At 41.7% G+C, this 18881-nt stretch overlaps 1 protein-coding gene across 1 annotated transcript in view; it reads right to left on the bottom strand.

Moving 5' to 3' along the window:
• Window positions 1-16535, bottom strand: part of mtss1lb (MTSS I-BAR domain containing 2b) — an 80411-nt gene extending 63876 nt beyond the window's left edge. Inside the window, exon 1 of the mRNA XM_073464697.1 lies at window positions 15956-16535. Coding sequence (XP_073320798.1) covers window positions 15956-16042 — 87 coding nt within the window. The 5' untranslated portion in view covers window positions 16043-16535. The remainder of the gene's footprint in view (window positions 1-15955) is intronic.
• Between the last annotated feature and the right edge of the window lie 2346 nt (window positions 16536-18881).

Genomic DNA, 18881 nt, shown 5'->3' with positions numbered 1-18881 from the left:
AAAAACAAAACCATGCATGTCAATGAGGGTAATTTCCCTTAGGCCACACACACAACTTGCTTCTTCTTCTCGGACTTTAAAATTCAGCTTCTCTCCAAACTAGATTGCGTGTTCACCTTGACTTGCACCTTTTTAATCCAACTTTCACTGGCAAGATGAATTTGCTGAAGAAACTCTTGAGATAACAGTAAGTTTTAGGGTTTCAAAATATCCTAAGGGATATTATCCTAATATCCTATCCTAAGGGATATTTCAAGGTAAAGGAAAAAAAGGAGAAAGCTATCATTTAACTGGTGATGAATTGCCTTGGTATATATATTCCCTCCTTTGCCAGAGTAATGTAAACTGCTCTAACCAAAACGCAGTCAGTCATGAGACAGAAGTCAGTAGCAGCCTTAGCTGTACCAAGTTAGCTGTCTCGATAACTGCCAGTACTATACTAGGTCAGCTGGCTTGTCAGGCTGATGTTGCTAGCTATTTCTAGTATGGTATCAGCAAGCTAGCATGTAACTGTTTAGCCTGCCATCCACAGTAACTTGCAAACTAGTCATGCAAGAAGTCTTTCCAAGCTTCCTCCACCATCATTTTGCAAGAATATGCAAACCAATTTCAGTGCATCAAGCACTACATGGGTCTTAGCTTCAACATTTGGCTAGACATTTTAAATGTTATAATACAAAAAGACAACAGGAATTTAGGTAAAATCATAACGCTACTTAACCACTGTAGAACTTAGCCTTAACAGAAATACAACAGTCCTCCAACTGCACATTTGCTGCATGATATGGAAAAAGTTGCACACTCTGAAAATGTGTTTTTATTTGTGATTTAAGCTAGCATTTAAGCTAGCGCACAGTAGGAAATCCCAGGTGTAAATAATGAAATTGATGACGACTGAATTCCATTTAGCAGGTTTGGTTTTACTATACTGTGCATGCTGGCACACTGCCACTGTCATAGCCTACTGGGACACTAGCTAGCTATCTTGATGTTATTAGTTACACCTGTGCTTTTCTTTATATGACAAGCCAAAATGTCTGTATGCAAAAGGCCTTTTCTGGAGGCCACATAGCACTATCTCATCACTTTCGCTGTTTTTTTCCCTGTTGCAAGAAAATACAGATCTTTAGAATAAATTAAACTATATGACTGTCGACCTGTCATGTCCTCTATTGGAATATTTCTTTTTATATAATAGTCTGATGAACATACATGAGCCACAAGCATGAGAGAGCTGTCTCTGTCTTTTTCCTCTTTTCTGTTTAACACGCATCCTGGCTTTTGTACTAAACAACAACACTGCGGTGGGAAGCCCCCTGGACCACACAGACACAAATACACCACAGATTGGACTAATGATACGCTTCCACAGAGAATCTTCAGTTCTGCAGCATGGCCCAGAGTCATCGGACATAATTGTCAGGGACTTTTAAAGGGCTAGACAACAATGGGCAGTCTCTGTGAGGATGCTGAGCAGTTTACTTCCAGATCTCCTGGTTTGTTGATGTTGTTTTTTTTTCGAATTTACTACTTTAATGAGGAGGCAGACAAGCCTCAGACAGATTCCACTGAACTCTACTGAGAAACACACAAATTCAACATTCTTAAAATGAACTGATAATTGAAGGCGTTCAATGCATCATACAGTGGTTGAGTCTGACTCTCATGAAGTTTTGTTGGCTTGTATGTAAATGTAAATTAGGTCTTTTCAACAGTCTAAATGAAAACCCCACAGTAAAGTGACAACCAACCAACGTGACTGTGCTGCAGCTGAACCTTTATGATAGTGTCAAAGACATTTGACAATTCACTTGGAGTTTGTTAAATTGTGCTTAAAGGACTTGAATGCTAGTGTATGGTCAATATGTAAAAATAAGTGCCACTTATAACAAGGGTGGTACCACACATAGTGTACCACAGTCCTATGAAGAATGGTGGTAGCTTCATGATTTTGCAGCAGCAAAGAAAACAATATGACCTTAAGATGGCAATGCATTGAAGAAGAAAAAATATAAATCCATTAGTCAATCAAAATGAAATGAATTTGCAATAATGGATTAATTGTTTAAGTGATATTTTAAGGAAAAATGTCAAAAAATTATAGCTCCAGTTTCTCCCTTATATTTCTTAACCTTCTATGATTGTTTGAGCTGTTTGGACATTTGACATTTCACTGTCATTTTGTAGACAAATTATCAATCAGTTTATTGATAAAATAACCATTTAATAAATCAATGACAAAATCAATCATAAAATGCAACCCTGATAGAATGATGCAGCCAACGAGTCTGACCGGGTTAAAGAGGATCTTAAACAAAGAACTGGAAAAACTCAGGTGTACTGAAATGGTGAAGGCACACCTGATGGGCAGATTATACTTTCAGTGTCAGCACAGATGTGAACACATCTGTAGTTACGTTGTAACTGTGGTTCTCTGAGTGGTTCTCCCGACCAAGCTACATATTCCATATGTACGGGGAATGTCCCCACCTGAAGGATGACATGGATAATTATTTAAGACACACTAGGTGTACTGGCACGCACAGGTAAATAAGGCACAAGTGCATGATCACTCTGATTTTAGACACAAGATTCTGAGCGATCTCGAAGTGGAGAGAAAGTCTCTTCACTCAGAGAACCACAGTTACAACGTAACCTACAGTTCTCTATCTTATTAAGACTATCTCTCCACCCAGCTACATATTCCCTATGTACGGGGACACTGTAAGACACCTCGTGAAGAACAGGAGCAGTCTCAGAACCCCACACCCATCACAGGTGCTCAACCCACACATGGGGCTTAGGCCCCATGCTACAAAAGAACTTTGTCCAATGTGTACAAACCCCTGAGCCCCTGAGTAGGACAGCCAGGTGCTGTCTGCTGCCGCTGTCTGTATAGCCGCAAGACGCTACCTAAAGCCTCATTGGTCCTGCAATATGCCAAGGCCAATGACTACAGGGGTGAATGGGCAGGCAGCACTGGCACTCCTGCCCCCCTGTAGGCCTGCTGGAACACATCTGTGATTCAGTGGAACAGTCTGTGGGAATGCTGTCTTGAGTGACAGCCATTTCAGGCTCACCGACTCAAGGGGGGCATGCCACAGAGCCTCCGGGATCAACCCCAGGTCCCAAGGCGAGACTGCAGGGGCTCTTACACAAGCCTTGAGTCTCTAGGCGCCCTTCCAAAAACTGTACAATGAGGCTACTACAGTCCTCAGAAAGCTTGCACTGCCCCACATGAGCTATTCTAATGGCAACCATCATACCGGTTAGGGTCTTAGAGCCTTCCCCATGTCCAACTGCTCCTGCAGACAAAACAGGATCACCTGAGATCAAAGATTGTCTACTTGCCCTGCACCATAACTCAAGTAACCTCCAACAGTATGAGTATGCTGCCCTTGTGGATGGGGCCCGTGCCCCCTGCCTACCTTTCAGGGGGCACAAGCCCCGTCCACAACTTGTGTGGCAGGCCCGTTTCTAGGAGGCCAGTCCTTTCAGGGGCCAGGCCCAAAGCCGATGGCCCTGGGGAAAGGGATGAAACATAATCCTTCTGGACCTGGAGCTCCCATGGTGTCAGGGAACAAGACCATGTGAGGCCAGTTCGGGGCTACCAGGACTAATTGCGCTTTCTCAATCCGAATCCCCTGCAGGAGGGGAGGAAGGAAACCAAATGGGGAAATGCATACAGAAGGCCTTGGAGTCACTGATGGGCCAAAGGTAGTCTCACCCTTGGGAGGAGGACAGGGAGCAATGCCTCTCTTTTAGGTTGATTCCCTGGAGGCCAACAGACCTCTGCCACCACATGTGGGTGTCGCCTCCATTCTCCTGGGTCTAGGCCCCCTCTGGACAGGCTGTACGCTGCTTGATTCTCAAGCCCAGGCACCTGTACAACCTTGAGGGATCGAAGGCATGGAGACACCACCACCCTCAGCTCGTGTGCCAGTCTGCAAAGGCAAGGGGAGCCAAGGCCTCCCTGCCAGTTGATTTAGGATGTTGCAACCCTGTTTCTGTCCTCAGCAGCACATGGCAGCCTTGCAGATGTGGCAGAAACTTCTGCAGGGCGAGTTGGGCTGCCCTCGACTCCAGCCTGCTGCTATGCTGGGAAGCTCATCTGTTCCTCTAGTGGGCTATCCCAATTCCTTTGCCCTTGTGCACCCCAGCCTCCCAGGGACGTGGCGGACGACACCAGTCGACGACTGGCCACTGGACCCAGCCTGCTCCTCCTGGACCAAACATAACCTATGGGTGACTCGCACCACAGCTGTTGGTGGGGCCCAAGGCTGAGGAGGCACCTCTGTACTGGGTGCATGTAAAGAAGGGCCAACGGAACAATTTGGACCATTGTCGCAAAAGAGCCATAGGCACAGTTTTGAGGTGACACACACGAAAAAGTGTGCTAGACGGTCAGAGACACTGTGGCGGCTCTGAGTCAATAACCGTGCCCAGGAAATGTGTAACCTGACGTGGTACCAGCTTCTCTTCTCATGGTTGAGGTGAAGACCTAGGCCCTGAATATGCTCTAAGAGCTGGGTCCAGTCCCATACCAGCCAATCGTCCAGAAGGTTTAGGATTCTGAGTCCTTTCTCACCTCAGAGGCCAAAGGACTGCATCCATGCACCTGTCTTTTCCATGAGGGCGTGTGGGGCCATCAAGATCAACTCCATCTCAAATGGGGAGGACTCGTTTACGACAGAACTGTAAACTTTGTCTTTCAGCACGCTAATCCCCTGGCTCTACCTCTCAGACTGCCCCCTTCGCCAAGAGGGTAGCAACGTCTGCCCGTGACACCGCCCTGTACTGTGGGTCTGTCAATGACGGAACCATTGCTGTTCTCGCCATGGGGTGGCTTGGCCTAGAATCAGCCTCTGGTGAGCATCAAATGGCAAGGGCCATAGAAGCCCTTTCCTCCCGAAACATAGTGAAGTGGCCCAATTGTGTGGTGTGCTCACCACCTTCCTCCTCTGGTTCTGCCTGTGGCCAGAGGGACCTTTCCAGAGAGGCCTTCCTTCTCTGTCTCTGGAAACAGTGATTCAACATCTACTTCCTCTTCCTCCTCCTCTCCTATATCTGTGGGTAGGAGGTACAGCCCTGCAGTCATCTCTGTCCTGCTCATCCTGGTGGATGGAGGGGTGGGGGTGGGGCCTGATTGTCACTGCGAGATTAGCTAATTTAGCTCCGCCCTCTTGAGACACTTAGCTACTGGAATGGAAATGGCAGGCCTTTTCCCTTAAACAAGAGGCACCTTGACTCCCTGATATGACTTTGCTGGCTGATAAAGCAATTCATGCAGGAGGCAGAGTCCTCACGGGCCGTCATGGCCTGGCTGCCAAGGCAAGACACACATTCACAAAGGTGCTATAAAAATAAAGTTTATTATTATCATTATTATTATTATTATTATTATTATTATTATTACTATTGTTATTATCATTATTATTATTATTATTATTATTATTATTATCATCATTATCATTATTATTATTGTTCATGCCCATCTCCTGCAGGCATGCGCACACCCCAGCCTGCACATGACCTTTTGCCATTTCCATCTTTTTATTTATTTATCATTTCAGATATAGGGCAGTGTGTATTTCATATACACATATCCTCACACTCTTATTTTGCGACCAAACAGCTCGCAGATTGTGGCCGTTTGTCTTTCTTTTTCATTCATTTTTCATTTTTTGCAATGTCAGTGGAAAAGTGAGGGGATGCACACTCTTTCTGCCACAGATTTAAAGACGCGGAAGCGAGAACAGCCACCACGCAATCTGTCTGTATGGTGCACAGTGGGAAGATGCACACTCCATTGCTTCCACTGAACAACGCTTTCGCTTTCATCCCTCCCCACGAGTGAAAGAGTCGGACAGCGTCCTGTTTACTGGTGGTGATTATGTAATTATGTAATTTAGAGCGAGAAATGCATGGTGGGTCAGGATCCCACTCACAACACATTATAACTGCATCCATATGATTATAAACAGTCAGCAGGTACATGTTTAGATTAACAGGACACGTTGAAAAAACACACACGTCATCATCATGACGCGTACCGTCATGCCTCTTTTGGATCCACCGCGCCGGCTTTCTGTGTGAATGACACACTGGTGCGTCTTTACACCGGAGCCATGACTGAGCTTAGGACTTCACTCTGAGGAGACATCTCTGAACCACTGGACTCAGGTAGACTAAAGGCTGCAGATTTAACACAGCCTTTATGGCGGATTTGAACCTGAATTATTGAAAGAAATATATTTTGTATAGATTTGCATAGTATCAGTCCTTGCTATTAATCAATGAGTGAACATTAACACCATCAAACAGTCATTCTGGATTGCATCATTTAGGGGTTATAGTTAAGTCAGTAAATATCAAATGCCCATCATATGTTCTCCCACAGCTAAAAATTATCTACAAAATCAATGGATTTGATTTACAGTGACATGAAATAGACAACTACTGCGACTTAGCATCATAAGAAGCATAAATAGCATAAAGGCCACAGTATATGAAAGTATATAGTGTCTTTACAATGTGTAAGTGTGCCTAGAATATCTGTAGTAAAGGCACTGTGCACAAGCATGTTAGCTGATTTTTAGTTGTAAAATGCAGTGACAGTTACAGTTTAACTACAAATAATTAGTAATAGTACATAAAAATATTCATTTGGGGAGAAATAAAAAATAACCGATAATAAATGCAATATTACAGATTTGTGGCCCTGTGCATTGTGTCTCCAGTAGTGTAGGACCGAAATTATAGTTTGACCAATTCTGGATTTTTTTCTGGATATTTTTGATACTGATATCCATATTTGTAAGTTTAAAAAAATATAGATTTTTTAAATGTAAGCACATAACATAAACAGTCATGATATTGATCTATTATGTTTGTATTTTTTTAATGTGACACAGAGACATACCGAGCGAGACTTTCTACAGTTGAAAATCAACTTGTCGATGCTCTGTTTGTAATGGTGACAATGTACACACTAAACTATCTGCAATAAGCTAACATCATCTGATAAATTGGCCAGGTCAATCTCTGACATAAATTGCTACTAACTTTACTTTTATATCTTAACATTGACATGCATTTCTATACAATATATGCATATGTAAATATACATATTTGTCTATTTGTGCATTTATTTACTTTTTAAAATTGTATTTATTAGTGATTACGAGAGCATCACTGAAGCTCCTTTGGAAAATTTTACTTTTTGACTGTATGATGTATGTACCAGCTCAAGATGGAAAATAAGATTTGCACAAAAGATAAAAATAAGAGGACCTCAAGCAATGACTGTGACAACAACCACAACTGTCAGTAAAATTCAACACAAAACAAATACAACTTTATTTTTTATATTAAAATCAAACTGGAACTACTGTATACAACCACAATATCTATTTAATGATATGCTATAAAAGTGATAACAATGAGTATGGCACTAGAGGAAGGCAATAAGGAAATTCCTCATTAGGTTATTTTAATCACATTTTCTGAGCAGTTAGCTTTGTTGCTCAAATGCATCAAAGGGCAACACAAGCTTTAAAAATAACTTTGATGCTAGAGTTTCTAATACCTGACACAAAGAATATAGTATATTTTATGTGTATCTATGATCCACATCCCTTTTAAAGTTCCGTTTTTTTTGTATACAGCAATTTAGTACCAAGTGCAAACGCATGTACTAACAATATCCAGCTAAAGGACCAGGATCACGATAAGATGAAAATTAAATAAAATAACTTAAAAGATTCTCCTGCTTTTTCAGGAACCAGAAAATCACATTCTTCTTTATTCTGTCCTATTGCTGCTGTCAACAAAATATTAACCACTGGTCCATATAGCCAGCTGACCGTGAACATGACCTCTGTGTCTCATCATATTGCCCTGTGACCTGTGTGTGTGCGTGGGTGTGTAATTCACTAGAAAGTTGCGAGACATAGCCTCCAGGTATACACATAAGCAGACAACTACATAATGCCCTAACAGACACACACAGACACACACAGACACACACACACACACACAAAACCATACAATTAAATGTATGAGCATATGGGGACATCCCATACTGTATGTATGTTTCTAATGCCAAACATCCTCATTTTAAAACACAGTAGGATGAATCACAACAACCGCCAAACTTCAAGACTATTACTATAAGCTTCTTTGCAACTCCCACTGTGCACCATTATTCATTTATTATCAGGTCTATGCAACACAAAAGAGACCAATTTGCATACACCATGCACACACAGATCACACACAGCCAACACACAAGGAGTAACAAGGAGTGCTTTGCCCTGGGTGGAGGATCTGCTGAGGAGAGAAAGAGGAAGGGAGGGCCTGGTTAAGAACAGGAGGAGGAAGAGGAAGACAATAGGGAAAGAGGAAGAAAAAGTGCTTTCTAAACAGCCTGGATTCAATCTGCTGACATTGGCAGATGGCAGCATTTAACATGGCTCTTGTTGTGAACATGAGCATGCATGACACCTAAAACCACCAAGTAAAGGATCCGGTGCACTAGAGAAGATGGAATCATATAATAAACTATGAGTGTCGGAAGGCTTCAGAAAACAACATTTCAGACTTTGTTAGAAATACCTGTAATGGCATTAAAGTATACCTACTTTGCACACTGAAATCTGCTTACAGGTCTTGGCAGTGTAAAAACTACCCAAAAGTCACACTTGAGTAAAACTTCCTGTGTTAAAATATTACTTTTAATTAGATTTACCCAAATCGAATAGTCATTGAGTAAAAGTATCTGATGTTAAATGTACTTAAGTATCAAGCACTTAAGTATCAAAAGTAATTTTCTGGCACTAAATGTATTTAGGTACCAAAAGTACAAATGCAAGTGATATGTGCATATATGTATAGAGTGTATACCACGGGTCGACCAATCATTGTTCTGGATGATTATTACATCCAATATTCAGCATTTTTTTGATTATCCGAATCAGTGTTTTGTTTTTGTTTCTTTTTTTATCCAACTGCCGATAAAATAAACAAATTTAACAAACGAAATTTAAACAAATTTACAAACTGCCTCAAGTGATGTCACTTGAGTTGGTCAGCGCTGAAGACTGCAAGTTTTTAAGTGACACTTACAAGTCGTCTGTAGCCAGAACCTCATCTCTGTTTGAGGCTAGTGACTCGAGGCTATATAAGTCACTACTAACAAACTTCCAATCAAACTGTTGGCAGACAAGTTGCATTGTGGGTAATGTAGACACCAGGATTTGACAAGGAAGAAGAATGCGTGGAATAAAATCTTTTTTTGTTTTTGTTTTTTTTTAATTCTCCATCTCAGGTCTGAAAATGAGTACAATGTTAAATTGTTTGAGTATTATATCAAGACAAGTTGAGCCTCAAAAAAATGACACAATAAATGTATGACTAAGACATAAATGTAGTTGTCCAAATTTCTCATACAGTTTATCAGGATAAATGCTTTAACAGTGGACTGGACTGCAAACAATGAAAATATTTTCATTGACAATTTCTCTGCAGATTTACCGATCCGACATTTTGTTTGTGAAATGTTAGAAAATAGTCAAAGTTAATTTTCTTTAAGTCACCGATTAATCAAATAATTGTTTCAGCTGTATTTACTTTGCTTCCAAATCTACCAACTCCTAGCTTATACACTGAATGTCAAAATGTCCACAAAACACAAACGAAGGCCGACTGTCTAATAACAGATTGAAGGATATTTGACTTTTTGATTTGATAGATATTCAAACAGTCACATCATTAATTTGTTATTGTTATACAGAAACCAAACTGTCAATTCTTTATGTTCTGCATTCCCTTAATAACCCAAAACAGTGCATAACTCCTCTGCAGTTATTGTGTGATTGCACAAATCTTGCATTAATAACCAAAGCTGACAAAACCAGCCATTTCCAAGACCTAATGGCTATTAATCACATTTGTTTCTTCTTTGTTGAGCTATAAACATGATTATAGCCACATTGTTTCCAGTTGAGTCAAAGCGAGTTTGGGGGTTGATGACTCAATGAGTCTCATCCACGCACTGACGCTCATTCAACGCCTCCTTGGGGATTCAGGAATTCATCCATCCAAGACTAGGGCAGTAATGTTTTTTGGCCCAGGTCTTAGTGACCCACATACGTATATCAGAGTGAGCTGGATAACATAAACAAGAGGACCATTAGAACCCAAATGAATAATAGATGAAGACAGACAGTGTAAGGAAAGGGGAAGCAGGGACATGCCTTTAAAGTGATATTCTTTAAAACTGATTATCCAGTTTTAGTATGTTTTGTTTGTGTTTAAGATCAGCGTCAGTATAGAAGCCTTGGTGATATTGCTCTTGATGTTTTTTGCCTATGAAATGTGTAAAAATGAACAGGATTGTTTTTTCTCCGGCCTAATAAACAATAATAAACACAGCCCTAGATTTATCTTCAACACTGTGGCTAAACTTACTCAGAAACCACAGTCTGCAAGCTGTACATCCTTTAATGCAAACAATTTCTTAGATTTCTTTTGCAATAAAATTCTTTTGCCAAAATTAACTCATCATCTCTGGCTTCCTTGTCAAAGTTGATTATAAAACAGCCTTCTGCTGATTCTCAGTTAGTCTCAGCTCTTAACACTTTTGAAAATATCTCTCTTGAGATATTGTCTAAAATTGTTTCATCCTCAAAACCAACTACATGCATCTTGGACCCCCTTCCGGCAAAACTGTTTAAGGATCTATGGCCAGCACTGGGACCTACAATGTTAAATACTGTTAACTTATCACTCATGACCGGTGTTGTCCCTGCTAGTTTTAAGTCTGCTGTGGTTAAGCCTCTACTTAAGAAACCACACCTTGACCCAGGATCTCTAAATAATTATAGACCAGTATCCAACCTTCCCTTCTTCTCTAAAGTCTTAGAAAGAGTTGTGTCCCAGCAACTTTCAGGCTACCTACTTAATAATAATCTCCTGGAACCTTTTCAATCAGCTTTCAGAGCCTGTCATTCCACTGAAACAGCACTTACTAAAGTGGTAAATGACATTCTACTTACTTTAGGCTCAAACTCTACCTCAGTGCTTCTGTTACTGGATCTCAGCGCTGCATTTGATACCATAGATCATGGCATATTGTCAGACCGACTTGAAAGTCAATTTGGCATCTCTAGCCTGGCTCTCACTTGGCTAAAATCCTACCTGTCCGAAAGAACACAATGTGTTTCTTACAATAGTACTACATCAATATTTACTGATTGCCCCTGTCGTACATGTCAGATCTTTTTATACCGTATACTCCAACTTGTGCATTACGCTCTCAGAATTCAGGGCTCCTGATGGTTCCCAGGGTTAAAAAAAAGTCAGCTGGCTGCAGGGCTTTCTCCTATCGGGCCCCCTTCCTCTGGAATAGCCTCCCAGCTGACATCAGACAATCTGCTTCTACTGACGCCTTTAAATCTAAACTCAAAACTCACTTCTTTGACTTAACCTTTAATTAGTCCTTGACTTGGATTGCTAGCTTCTTCAGTGGGTCGGTTTCAGTCTCAATGAGTTACCTATATTATTAGAATTCACATTGTCCTGCCGACGAGAAACAATCTGTTTTTACTGATTAACATTGCATTTCTCTAACTTTTGTTTTGTTTTCTGTCCCCACAAGCTGCAAGCTGTGCCGCTCTCTCACTCTCTACAGCTTCCTCCTCCTCTTTTTCCTCCTCCTCCTCCTTTCTTTTCATTCATGCTCCCTTCTGATGGACCTCGGGCCCCTGGGACCATCTACCTCTCCTGGCTCCTGCAGCCTCACATACTGTCGGATCTGGATCGTCACACCCTGGGCTCCGCTGGATCATTGCTCTCCTCTGTTTCACTATCTCCTTATATCTGTATTTCTGTAAACTTTGATGCCTCTTCACTCTTATCTCTCTGTCTATTATTAATTATCTTGTGTGGCCTGCCCTCTTCCAGGTCACCACGGTGGACAGGAGGTCGTGTGGCTCAGGCACCACTTGGCGATGCCTCGTCCTGCTCAGCCGTCTCCTGGATCCACACACTTTACATATATCATATCATTTGTATCAGATATTCTGTCAGTGCAACTTGTAAACTGTGATTTAGTTGTTCTTTTCTGTACATGCAACATCTATTGCATGTCTATCTGTCCTGGGAGAGGGATCCTCCTCTGTGGCTCTTCCTGAGGTTTCTTCCATCGTCTTTTTTTTTTCCCTGTTAAAAGGGTCTTTTTTTTCGATCAACATGTCAAATTTTTCCTCACTCGAATCGAGGGTCTAAGGACAGAGGATGTCATTCACTGTACAGACTGTAAAGCCCATTGAGGCAATGTGATTTTGGGCTAAATAAATAAAATTGATTTGATTTGATTTGATTAGATGGCTAAGCCATGGAAATTCTAGCAGGCAGTGCTGGGAAGGTCAAAGAGCCAGCTGAAACCACAGCTTTCTTTAAACTACAATGTGACATCATGCTGCTGTGTAACCAAGGGGGCAATTCAGCATTGTCAAACACTACTACTGCTAACAATAGACCATAACTGTAGGTAATTTGACAAGAATCAGTTAAGCTGTAGTTTACTGTCCAACCAAAAAATATGCTGACATCTCACAGTACTGCAGTACATCTGTATACCTCTCGTTTTATATCCTCTACTTTGTTAAGGAGCGGTACAGCTGTGTCATAGGTGCTGATGTTGCTATGCAACCTACCCAAATGGTTTTCACAGGGATGAACATTTTTACAAGTCTGCTATCATCTCAAAATGGTTATAGTTGACAAAATAAAGATTTCCCATTAGCAGGAACCCTGGAAACTGTCTTGATTTATGATCAGCATGTTTCCCATCATACAGCTCAGAATAATCTCATCCATGTTTACCAAAGTAGACATGAATGGTCTGTGTAGGAACTGTTGATTTCCCATCACAGGACAAGCAATGGTAACATCTTTATCACTGCCATGTCTACAGCCCAGGCAATAATAAGCATGACACCCATGATACTGAGCACTCCTGCCATTGAGTTAAGACTTCCGAGAGATTTAATAAGCTGTTACACCCAAACAAATCATTCTTACCCCTTAATTTCGAGTTAAACTGATTTCTTGCTGTCATGAACACTTCCCTTCACAGTTCCCAAAGCCCAAGCTGATGGCTCGGGAGGGCACTGTAGAATAATCCAATAATTGGAAGGTTTGAGGTTTGATCTCTCCCACCTTGCACTTATACTGAAGATACTGAAGCCCAAATTGCTGCTCATGGTCCCACTGGTCTGTGAGTGTGTGTGAATGGCTCAGTATAGAAATACTGTGGGGCACATTGGAAAGGAAGCCCCGCATTGCTCCTGATGGGCAGGGCGCACCTTGCATGGCAGCCTCTGTCACCAGTGCGTGTATGAAAGGGTTAAGTGTTGTAAAGCGCTTTGAGTAGTGGTAGACTAGAAAAGCGCTATATAAATAGAAATGTATCTACCATAAAACAAAGAAAAGCAGCAAATCCTCAACAATTTAGAAGCTGGAACTTTGGCATTTTTGCTTGAAAAATTACTTTAAGGATTAATTGATTATCAAAATAGTTGCCATTTAATTTTCTGTTAATGTACTAATCATTTCACCTCTAATTCCTTGACTAGTAATTTAAGTTTAACAAGTATCAAATGAGAGATCTCCTAATTCCAGGAAAGAAAAGCACAAAATCTTAATTGATTAATAGAGCAGAATCTAGCACACTACAGATAATGAAAATCTGTATCGACAGACTCATAAAGTGTCAAACGTATACAGCTCATGACACAATATATTAGAACTCACTCCTACAACTCTTTGCACAGTTCCTTTTCCAACTCATTTTATCTGACTTGTGCTTTCAGGGATCTTGTTGACCCTGTTGATTAATAACCAAAATTTTTATTATGATATGCCACAATACATACACTATGACAGTTAGCACTGCAATACAACCACGGAGTTTAATTATTTACTTATGAAGTGCTACTCAGCCTGTCAAAACAGAAATATAATGTCCTCTTTGGCTGTTTGGCCCTTTCAAATTTTTGGAAAAAATGATGCAATAATAGTTATCTTGGCTTGGGCTTTTAGACACATTTTTAACAAAAAAGATGTGTTGCAAACTGAGACAGTGGAGTTTGAACGATGAGGGCAGTTGGAGCAGATGTTATCGATGTTCACTATGGAAGGTGTGAGGTCCAGTAGTTTTTGGAGCTCGACCTGAGGGTCTCAGAGTTTAGCCTTCGTTCATTTAAATTTAGCTCTAGTTACTGGAATACTCCCTTATACTGCTAATGTTAACTCTAATTTGGATTTGGATTTTTTTTTTTAGTCAATCCACCATGCACTTGCGTAAAGTAAAATACTGATGAGCCTCTGCATTTCTTTCTATATTAACTATTGGAAATACTCTTTGATTCATGTACCATGCGTATGATTGGTATTGATTTGATATCCAGGATCATACTTGCACATCCCTCTCTCCTACTCCCACATGTCTCACTGTAACAACAGAAAGCCAATAATCTCTCCTTATGGCACAGTAAGCATAAAGCACTGGTCATGACCTCTACCATTTGGGGTCAAACGGATGGCAACAAAATTTGCAGAGTTTGGAAGAGAAAAGATCTTTTTCTTTTCAAAAGAGGGGAGCCATTCAGGACAATCATGTCTATAAACATTTAATCTCTATTGGATAAAATAACTGCAGCTACCCATGTAACTCCATGGATCTCCATTAATGACGCAGAAATACACAAAATTCAGAATGGGAGAGACAAAGAGAGAGGGGAGACAGGGAATGACAGGCAGACAGGAAGGCGTGCAGAGCTGCATGGGCGTCTGACAGGCAGACATATTGACAGAGACTGTATCATGAACCATTTGATGGACGCTTTCATCCACAGCATCTCACTGCAGCTGGAGTGAATACAGGGCATTTAGCATAGGTGGGTGCTGAACTGCTGAAGCCTGGCAGTAGTGTTGGTGCCATGCTGGAGCCATCAGGCTGCAGAACCACTGACTGACTGACAGACAGACAGACAGACAGAGGCAAAAAAGACAGCGAGGCTGGGTGTCTGACGGCTGCATGGCTTCTCACGCCTTCATGTTTTCCTGCCAGATCAGCCTGACAGAAAATCAATGACGCTGCACTCTCATGGAGACACACAGTAACCAGAGAAAAAGGCGAGGACGATCCGGAGAGACTGAATATGCAAGAGTCGTGTCTGTGTGTGATGATGATGATGATGATGATGATGATGAAGCATCTACAGCAATTATCTACCCAGGTCCACATGTGTAATGGAATGTGTCAAAGCTGTAGCCTAGAGGCTTCTTTATTTAGCCAATTTGCTTGAGGAACCCCTCGAAATGCTGCTTCATATAACCACCAGCCACCTGCCTGTGGGCCTTTTACAGCAGCCACAATGTTCTTATATTGTCTACCCAAACAGACAATCACAGGTGTGTGCGTGTTATCGCAAGACGCACTGATAACCCTGCGTGTAAGCAGTGTGGTGGTCCTGTTTGTGCAGGGGAACGGGAGTTGAGCATCTCGTCAAGCATGTCCGATAACGGATGCATTGAGGTACATGCGCAGCCAATATTCAGGGGGGAGGAGGGGGGGCGGGTTTCGCACCAGCAACCCACCGGGCCGCCGCATCACTGACAATAAAACGGTGCCATCGCTCCATCTTAATGTGAAATACGGCTTAAATCAATTCAGCTAATTAGGATTGGTGTGTATGTGTCTATGTATGTGTGTGTGTGTGTGTGTGTGTGTGTGTGTGTGTGTGTGTGTGTGCAGACATTTCAAATGTGCATTTGAAACCGAGACACCAGCTCCATAATAATGAGGCTTATTATTCTCAGGGAGGGAGCACATGTGTTTAACCACGATCACACATCCAGGGAGACGTAAAAACGAGCCTTTATTTACCTTCATGTCGTTGACAATCGCCTGGAATAGACCCCCGAGGGCCCCGCATTCCTTCTCCACGGTCTCCATGTTTGCCAAATCCACCATTCACCGGAATTTGCAAAAGCGCGCACCAACTGCGCGCTACCAACACCCAGCAGGAAAAAAAATACAAAAATGTATTTCCACAAAATCACGGCCGGGCTCTCCGGTTTCTCCTTCAAACCGGGAGAGCGACAGTAACGGAGGGATGCAGCGAGAACAGGAGGAGGAGGAGGAGGAGGAGGGGTGGAGAAAAAAAGAAAAGATGCCGAAAGAAACGGCTCGCGCTGCGGTCTCTTCCTGGCGAAGGGAAGATGGGTTGTGAGGGTGGAAAGATGGTCTCTCTCTCTCTCTCTCTCTCTCTCTCTCTCTCTCTCTCTCTCTCTCTCTCTATCTATCTATCTCCGGCTCTGGGTCAGTCAGGCGGCGCTCAGACGTTCAGATGGTACCGGGGCGACCGCTCATCTTGGCGCAGCCGGCGCAACGAGGAGTCGTTGGGGACGCATGTGAATGCAGCGGAGAACCACATCGATGGACCGCCGCGTGTGTGCATGTGTGTGTGTATTTTCGGGCATGCATGCATGTGCGCGGAGGTAAAGGCAGGCTGTGATTGGCGCAGAGGCGGTGGGCTCAGCGGTGCGGGGAGAGCAAGCCAGTAATACGATCCACGCAACTGCAAGGGAGTCAAAAAAAAAAAAGGAGGCTGGACAACTCTGGACGGACTGTCACATGGCCGCACGCACGCACGCACGCACACACACACACACACACACACATATACTGTAGACCACCAGAAAAATTCAGCAGGGGGTAAATGTCAAATAGATTAGAGCTACCAGAAGAGTGTGTGCATGTGTGTAGGAATGTGTCCTGGTGACCCTGATTAATCACCTCTTTTTTTCTTTTTTTTGGTCTTTTTTTTTTTTTGAAAATATGACTTTCATAACCTTTCAGTGACCTGTACAGACTGTTATGTGAGGTACTATTATAGGACCCTTCTCTAAAATGACTGGTATTAATTTCTTCTAAGGCATGTGTGTATCTGTGTGGAAAAGGAGTTCGGTATTCTTCTGTTTGACTGAGTTAAACTGAAGAGAGCTCAGTTTCTGGTGTTGAAGAGAATTTCACAAATCTCATTCTGTGTAGAGTTAAAGGGGAAATACACAGTTAACGAGAAGAAATCCAAACTCAGAACTGTAATATTTACAATATAAATGAGGTAATAATACTCAATACTAAATTTTTTTACATTTTTAAATTTTTTCCATCAGTGAATAAACAAGCTGTTCTCAGAGGAAAATAAGGTCCCCAGATCACTGTTTGAGACTAGAAAGGTGGCAGGGTCTGCCACATATAAACAAAGTAAGAAATTGTGTTGTCCTTTAAGGTCAGTTTGTTTATTCATTGAAAAATAAGGACATATTGTACATTTTGTTTGTTAAGGCATAAAAACATCAGTCATTGAAGATCTTTATCTTCTGATTATTTCCAAAAAATACATAGTGCACCTTTAATTTAAAGGCACAGTTCACCCCAAAATGTAAAAGTACATATTTTTCCTCTTTCCTGGAGTGTCTATTAACCATTGAGATTGTTTTGGTGTTGCAGAGTTTTAGGGATACTGGTCACAGAGACATCTAACTTCATATAGTTGTATTAGATGGCACTCAGATTGGGGTGCTCAAAGTGACAACAAAAGAAAATACATTTTAAAAACTCTCTCAATCCACAGACTGTGTAGTGAGCAGATTATGGTCTGAACTATTTTCTATCTACCTAACAACACCTGCCAACCATATCATCACACAAAAGGAAGCGTGATTCTATTCATTGATTAGAGGCTAGCTAACTGGGCTAACTAAGCTAGATAATGCTGGTTACACCCCGCCTTTCCGAAACCCAGCTGTTCCAAAAATAGACTTCCATTCTTCGTAATGGCGGGGTTTCCCATTTTTTCTAAAGACCCCGCTATTCCGAAAAGGCTATTGGGGAACCCCTGACCCTAACCCTATTGGGAAGTAATTGGAACTTGAAAGTCGGATTCGGAACAGCGGTGTTTTGGAGTGGGGGTGTTTCGGAATGGAGGGGTTTCGCAGTGGAGGTGTTTCGGAATGGAAGGCCGTCCCCGATAATGCTACAGCTTAGCCGAGGTGGATGCCATTAATGTTTACATGGCACATTTTCACAAGCCTCTCGTTCATGAGCAGATACAGTGTAGTTCAGTTCTGCTTGGTGAAGCTGCTCACAACAAGGTCTGTGGATTTTCTTGAGTATGATTGCTGAAGAGGTTGTGGTTGAATTTTGCAAACCACACCAAACAATCTAGATGGATAAAAAAAGAAGGAAAAACAGATCTCAATCAACAGGTAGTGAACTAAAACAGTGAAGTCACTATAACGCTCCATAAAGTCCATGAGAGCTGACGATGAGGGTGATTATCTGTCGGTTCATTAGTATTAGCGACCCTTTTCTCTGTCACTGCGAGGGAGTTTACGTAAATCTACACTCCAGTGTGGTTTGTAGAAAGTTATTAGAAATAATGTCTAGTGATGGTAAGTGATACCTTTCAGCTTGTCACAATAACTATAGAGTTAAATTAACACTGTGTGGACCCATATAACCACTGTAAAATGTTGAAATGAACCCTTTTAGTGTTCAATTTTGATATTAAGAGTTGTACATGCCATACAGTGAATGATCCTGAGAAAATATATAAATATATTAAGGTGACTATGGTCATAAGTTTCATAATAACTACTGTTAATATCACCATGCCTGAAGAGTAGACAGTTATGTAATTCTGTAAAAGCTGCAACTAACTACAAACAGGTTCCCTGAGGCAGTTCTTGCATGAGCAGAAATCCTTTCAGTGGAGGTTTGCTGTCTAATGCGGATCTGTCCTTCA

Source organism: Pagrus major, chromosome 4 (genome assembly GCF_040436345.1).
Source record: "Pagrus major chromosome 4, Pma_NU_1.0".
Lineage (NCBI taxonomy): Eukaryota > Metazoa > Chordata > Actinopteri > Spariformes > Sparidae > Pagrus > Pagrus major.
This window is presented reverse-complemented; position numbering and strand designations above follow the sequence as displayed.